General features: G+C 44.3%; 1 protein-coding gene across 4 annotated transcripts in view; it reads left to right on the forward strand.

The window, feature by feature from the left end:
* CEP131 (centrosomal protein 131) overlaps window positions 1-6,230 on the forward strand; it is a 448,463-nt gene that overhangs the window by 378,152 nt on the left and 64,081 nt on the right. For all 4 annotated transcript variants that reach the window (XM_086931022.1, XM_086931025.1, XM_086931023.1 and 1 more), the window contains 4 exons: window positions 449-566; window positions 1,883-1,957; window positions 2,594-2,736; window positions 5,876-6,053. In XM_086931022.1, the coding sequence (XP_086787148.1) occupies window positions 449-566; window positions 1,883-1,957; window positions 2,594-2,736; window positions 5,876-6,053 (514 nt within the window). The remainder of the gene's footprint in view (window positions 1-448; window positions 567-1,882; window positions 1,958-2,593; window positions 2,737-5,875; window positions 6,054-6,230) is intronic.

Raw genomic sequence — 6,230 nt, forward strand, 5'->3', positions numbered from 1 at the left:
AAAGCTGAAGACACACTGCTCTCACCCATCTAGGAAGGCAATCTCCGGCCACACCGTTTCAGTATTGGTTGGAAGTATGCGTTACTTTAACAACAGAATTCGTGGTGTATGAATACAGTCCATGAATTGCTACTTCACATTTACAGTGATGCTGCTTATCTGATTATTCAGCATATGGTTACCCTGCCTGTATAAACGTATAACCCCTGTAAACCCCTAAATATATGGTCATACAACTTGTATAGGAATCTTACCTGTATAACAAAACAATTTGTATGGCTATCTACATGCAAGGCTTTGCAGTATAACTTCTGCTCCTTGTTGCTGTGGAGTTCCATTGTGTATTGATTCATTTTATTGACTACAGCGAAATGTCAACCCACTGGATGCAAGGAGTAGGGGGTTCAAGTGATAGACTCTGAGAATTGCTTCTCTTTATCTTTTACAGGCAAAGAGGAGAGTTGGACGAGCTTAGGCGGCAGCTGGAAGAGAACTGCACTTTATCCACCAAGGCTTTGAAAGAGGAGTTTGAGAAAAGCAAAGATGAGCAGGAGCGACGTCACCAGGTTTGAGCCCTTCCCTCTTCTATGATCACTAACACATTAGCTCAACTTAGCTCAGCGATGCAAATCATCTGCTCCAGCATCGATGCTCATACAGTGTATCTTATCCGCCCCAACAGAATCTGTGCACAGTGCCTCAACTCTTCAGATCATGAGATGCACTTAGCGTAAGCACCTTGGCTCAAAAGACGTACATCCTCTCTAGTACTTCAGCTTAAATATAGTACCTCCTCTACCCCATTGCAGCAGCCATTAGAGCGCACCTCACATGCTCCATTATTTCAGCACGTAAGCTGTATCATATTTGTCCCTGGACATAAGCTCACACTAGCACAGTGCTGGCAGGCTACACAATATATGCCCCAACTCTGAGTTCACAGGATGTACAACATATGCCTGACCATCTAGTATCCCCATTTGCTTCTGCTTGTTCATGCATCAGCTCTCTAAATATATTTCCAGGTCCTGCACTAAATCTCTTTGACCCTTCCATCCTCTTTTCCCTGAGAGGGGCATTTATATACTAGACGCTAACCATGACTCTAAGTTTCATCAGTCCTAGTAATGTTCTCTTTTCTGCAAGTATAGTTAGTATCAAAATGTTTTAAAAAAATAATGTCAAATATAATCCTAGGATAAGCTTAAAAGATAGTGTAAAAATAGTGTTTGAGGGCTGTACTCAGAAGGCTGAGAAATTAAGCAGAAATTTAGGACATTCATGAAATGTGGCAGGCAAAATTCCTAAAGACCATGGTGTGCTGTGCCCTTTCCTCTATAAATATGGCTATCTACGGGAATAGTGTCACACCAAGTGTAGCCACAGTAGGGCAGAGGCACAACATAGCTCCTTAAGTCTCACTCTGTCCAGGCTCTTCCAGAGCACACAATCAGAGAGTGCCTCCATGAGGGCTTGGTCTTGTACCAAGGCTTCAGACTAGCGGTAAGGTGGGTCTTTAGAGACTTCACTGGGACTTTTCTTTCCAAGCTGTCCTATCGTGCAGCTGAGTTATCAGTCTCCTGACTATAGCAGCCTAGTTTGAGTACTGCAGTAGGACCTAGTCAAGATATTATTAACTTCACATCCACGCCTCTTCCTGGGACAGCAGGGAATTCCTTCTGAATCTGAAAACAATGAATACATTGGGTTCTCTGAAGCTGAACTATCCTATTCCTACCATAGCCTGCTCCGTCACGTTTTCAGAAAACAAGCCTCTGCAGATTTCATGACGATCATAACCCTCTTTCTTCCCTCCTAGAATGAAACCCAATTTATCTCCAATATTGTGCTAGTAATATTTTATTCACATGTTTTGGTTTAGGCTGAAACCAAAGCCCTAAAGGAGAGGTTGGAAATTGAGAAACAGGCCTGGGAGGAGAACTACATGAAGAAAGAGGTATGACATACAGTTTTTCTTTCTCTCTGCGACTGTCTATCAGAAGATAATGTTTAACCACGCCCACTAGCAGAACTTACACAATTATCTTACCTTCTTCATGCTACCGACAGTAAGTTTTCAACAGAATTGTAGTGAAGCAGCTTATGTGTGACCTGACATGCTAAATAAAGCCCATTATTGAAAAATGTGAGGAATCTGTGAATGAATAAAAAATGAATGAAGCCCGGGTGGCTCTGGCAGGACTGTATATAAATGGTGTAGGTGTGCAGTCTTTCTCCATGGGGAGGTCCTCGCATATCTACGAGGTTTGGTACATTTGTGGCCGGATTTGCAGTACAAGAAAACCCTTGTTTAGTCTGAATAGGTTTTTGAGAGGCAGACAAATATTGGAATGCACAGTTATAGTGAATGTGGATTCAAAACAAATAAGAAATGGAACTGCCTTCCCCATACAAAACAGTGCTGAAAAGATTAGGCTAATTTATTTCCTTTATGAGCAGTGGCGGGACCTTTGTAATGTTTTCAACCTTAAGGTCCGTGCTTGACATTAAGCACTGCATATGTATGTTTGATGCATGACCAGTTTTTGGCCTAGTTAAGGATGGTGCTCTGATCCCAGGCCTCTCTCCCCAGGAGGCATGGCTACTTTCACGGGAGCGGGAGCTTAAGGAGGAAGTGCGGAAAGGCAGAGACAAAGAGATTGAACTGGTTATTCAGCGTCTTGAAGCAGAGATGTCCACCACCAAGGATGAGTGTGAGCGGGCAGCAGAAAACAGGTGAGAAACGCTTGGAGACCAATTGAAGAGGGAACTAGATATTTGTTTGAATATTTGTTACATATTGCATTTGCTCTCCAGAGAGTAACTGCGAAAAGCAGATGCTTCTCTATATATTAATGTGACATATTATCACAATCACTCAACTATGAATTGAAAGCTCTCTAGGCTCAATCCCATAACTGTTAAAGAGTGATCCAGGGATACAAAATGTCAGATTATAAGAATCTGCTTAATGATGGAGGACAGGGAAGGGAGTGGCATGATTTAGAGAGGAAGCTCAATCAGTTCTTCTGAAGATGAGGTCTCTATTGCTGACTCCCTCGCTTACCCATAATCTTTGATGTGGAAACCACTCGAAGTTATGATGTTTGGCATCGTGTAAGAGTTGAACTATGGTTGTCTGAGTAGTAATAAGACTATATGATCTTGAGGTTGTCATGACTGAAACAGCGTAGACACTAGAGGTTGGAATGTGAGTGTGATTTATCATGGGAATTTATAAAGTTGAGGCCTGGTAGCTAGCACAGACCCAACCCAAATGCAGAACAAGTATAGTTTGGAAGGCAGGCATAGGTTTAGGTGTTTGGGGATTATTGCAAATAAGGAAAGAAGATCTGGAGATAGATGTTGTAGGAAGCTGGCTCTGTATGCACACTATGCCTAATTTTGGTATAGTGTAGAGTCCAGTGGATCCCCAGAGGCATTACAGAGGCTCATATAGATAATACTAATGCTCTGTTTTGTGGTAGCGTGGGCAAGCAGTTAGGCTTATCAGAGGGGTGTATTGTACACAGAGAGGCAATAAATGATTACACACACTCAATGACTAAATCCAAGACTAATGGTTGCTTAAAATAATTACCTTTAGCATATTTATTTTATAGAACCAAAGATACTTTGTTGCATGTCAATACGTTGTCCATTATTACTAACTTTCAATGTAAAAAGTGGACCCAATGCATATTTCAACAGTGCAAACACAATCAGCAGTATGCAGGTAAGTAAACGATTTACAATATTGAGTTTCTGGATGAATAATCAGTACAAGGTAAGGTTCAGGTAAGTGACAAAACTGCACCACCAGTGACACAGAGGCGGTTGAGTGCAGAGGTCAAAATCCGGATCTGGTGCCAATGTTATCCAATGGAGAAAGGGGGCAATCAAAGTGGTACTACTTGCAGGTCGGTATCACAGTTTTGTAACCCATTCTCTTGGGGTTAAGGTAAGCACGGGGGCATAAGGCAGCACCAAACTTACACCTCCAGCTGTACAAGGGTGTCCCAGTGCAGAGTGCCAACCCAGTCTCGTACACCCAATACAAACCAATTCAATCTCGAAGTCAGAATAATGCTGCAGGCTCAGCCCGGGAGACTGATCAAAGGAGACCTACAGCTGCACAGGTAAGTTGGCGTTTGCTGGAGCATTGGCACCATTGGTTGATCTCCCCAAGGCCCAGGGGCTCGGGATGCAAGGGTGTCCTTTGGGGTCAGAAAACAGCTTACCGGTGTAGTTGACAGTGCAGGCTGCGGTTTGGGAAGTCGTCGTGCAGAGGCTGCAGGCGTCGACGTAGAGTCTGGCAGTGGGTTAGCCTTACTTATCCTATGTGTGTTCCCTTCAAGCCTTTACACAACTATCCCCTGTGGCTGCTTCCCATCAAGACAGCCTTTTTTAGTGGTGATTACATCTGCCCGCCACTGAGAGGTTTGCAGGTGATGTCTTGTACACCTCCCTACATGATGTATTTTGCAGACAAAGTGGTGCTTTGCACCCGTGCATCATTCTTGCCCAAGGTTGTGACCCCATTCCATCTGTGTCAATCCATCACACTGCTCACCTTCTTTACTCACCCTGGAGAGAAGCGTGTCCACCAACTGGACCCAAAAAGAGCGTTGTCATTCTACCTTGACCACACAAAAGATTTCCGGGTGGTTGACCAACTCTTTGTGGAGTGCATGGGAGCTAAGAAGGGGCGAGCGGTGCAGAAAATGACCATCTCTCGCTGAGTCAATCTCTGCATAAAGATCTGCTGTGCCCTGGCCAAGAAGCAGCCCCTTGAGGGATTAAGGGCCTATCCCAGCAGGGGAAAGGCTGCAACTACAGCCTTGGCTCGGGTTGTCCCAATCCTGGACATCTCCCAGGCAGCAACGTAGGCATCTTTGCACACATTTGCAAAACACTACTGCCTTGATAGTCCGGTCGGGCATTTTGCTCAATCAATCCTGCAAGACTGCCTAGTGTAAGGTATTGGTCAGCAACCCACCACCGGGATGGTATGGCTTGGGTATCTAATTCAAAGGTAGGGAATCTGCAGCTAGAAGTCTCTATCGGATGAACAAGTTACTTACCTTCGGTAACGCATTATCTGTTACAAACTCTAGCTGCAGATTCCTTACAGCCCCACCCATGTCTCCCCGCTTTGCAGACTAATTTTGTAGGGCTAGGGTTACTCCTCTTTTCAGGGCCCTAGTTTTACACACAATTATGTCAGTTAATTGGTGGCTCTGCTCTTCTGGTGTGGAACAAACAAAAAGTACTGACGTCCCCGTGCCTTTGTTGCACCTACATAGGTAGCGCAATGTCATAACCGATGCTACCGACGACGTCACACGAGGCTGAATGGAGCCACCCGATGGCGCGTGCAAGGGGTATTACTCAGTAGGCGTTTCTGGTTCCATCTGCAGATAAATAAAGTCTCTACCAGATAATGTGTTACCGAAGGGAAGTAACTTGGTCGTCAACACTGAGAGGTAGCCTTTTATGTGAAGTCTGCATCATCACATCAATGAGTTGCAACAGAGTTGTTACGGAGGCTGGAGATGCACCCTGTCTCTGTAGAATTTAATGGATACATACTAACAACTGAGGAGAATTAAAAGGTGAGGAATCAGTGGTTGGGCTAAGTCGCCAGAGTATCCACCAGAAGTAATGTTACCAAAGGTAAATAAGTTGTTTGTTGAATTTTACTGCTCAAGGACCTCAGCTGAGGTCATGCTGAGGTGATATTATGGCATAGAATTATGCAAAATGTGGTTTCAATTCAAAGGCATTAGAGTAATGAGTGCTGACTATTGAGATGTCACTCATCAAACACACAAAACAATGTTCTTTTATTCTGTCCTTCATACCTCTTTTATAGGATAAAGAGGGTCAGGGACAAGTATGAGGCAGAGCTGCAAGAGCTGGAGAGGTCAGAGAGGAAGTTACAGGAACGCTGCAGTGCATTGAAGGAACGCCTGGCGGAAGTGGAAGGTAACAATATCCGGCTCCAAGGCCTGCTGAAGCAGAAAGAAGACGAGATAGAAGACATACGGAAGGTATGAAGTTGGCAATATTAGATGAGAAACACATATGGAGGGTGAGAAGGACTGAGGGCATTCGTAATGAGAGGGTGATGCAAGTGTTACTAGGGTATAGGATTTCCAAACGGTGCTGAAGGCATGTGGCATTAGGAGTGTGAGCGAGCTTGGGGTTTCAAGTAGGCGAGGGGCTAA

This window comes from Lissotriton vulgaris, chromosome 7 (genome assembly GCF_964263255.1).
Source record: "Lissotriton vulgaris chromosome 7, aLisVul1.2, whole genome shotgun sequence".
NCBI classification, from domain to species: domain Eukaryota; kingdom Metazoa; phylum Chordata; class Amphibia; order Caudata; family Salamandridae; genus Lissotriton; species Lissotriton vulgaris.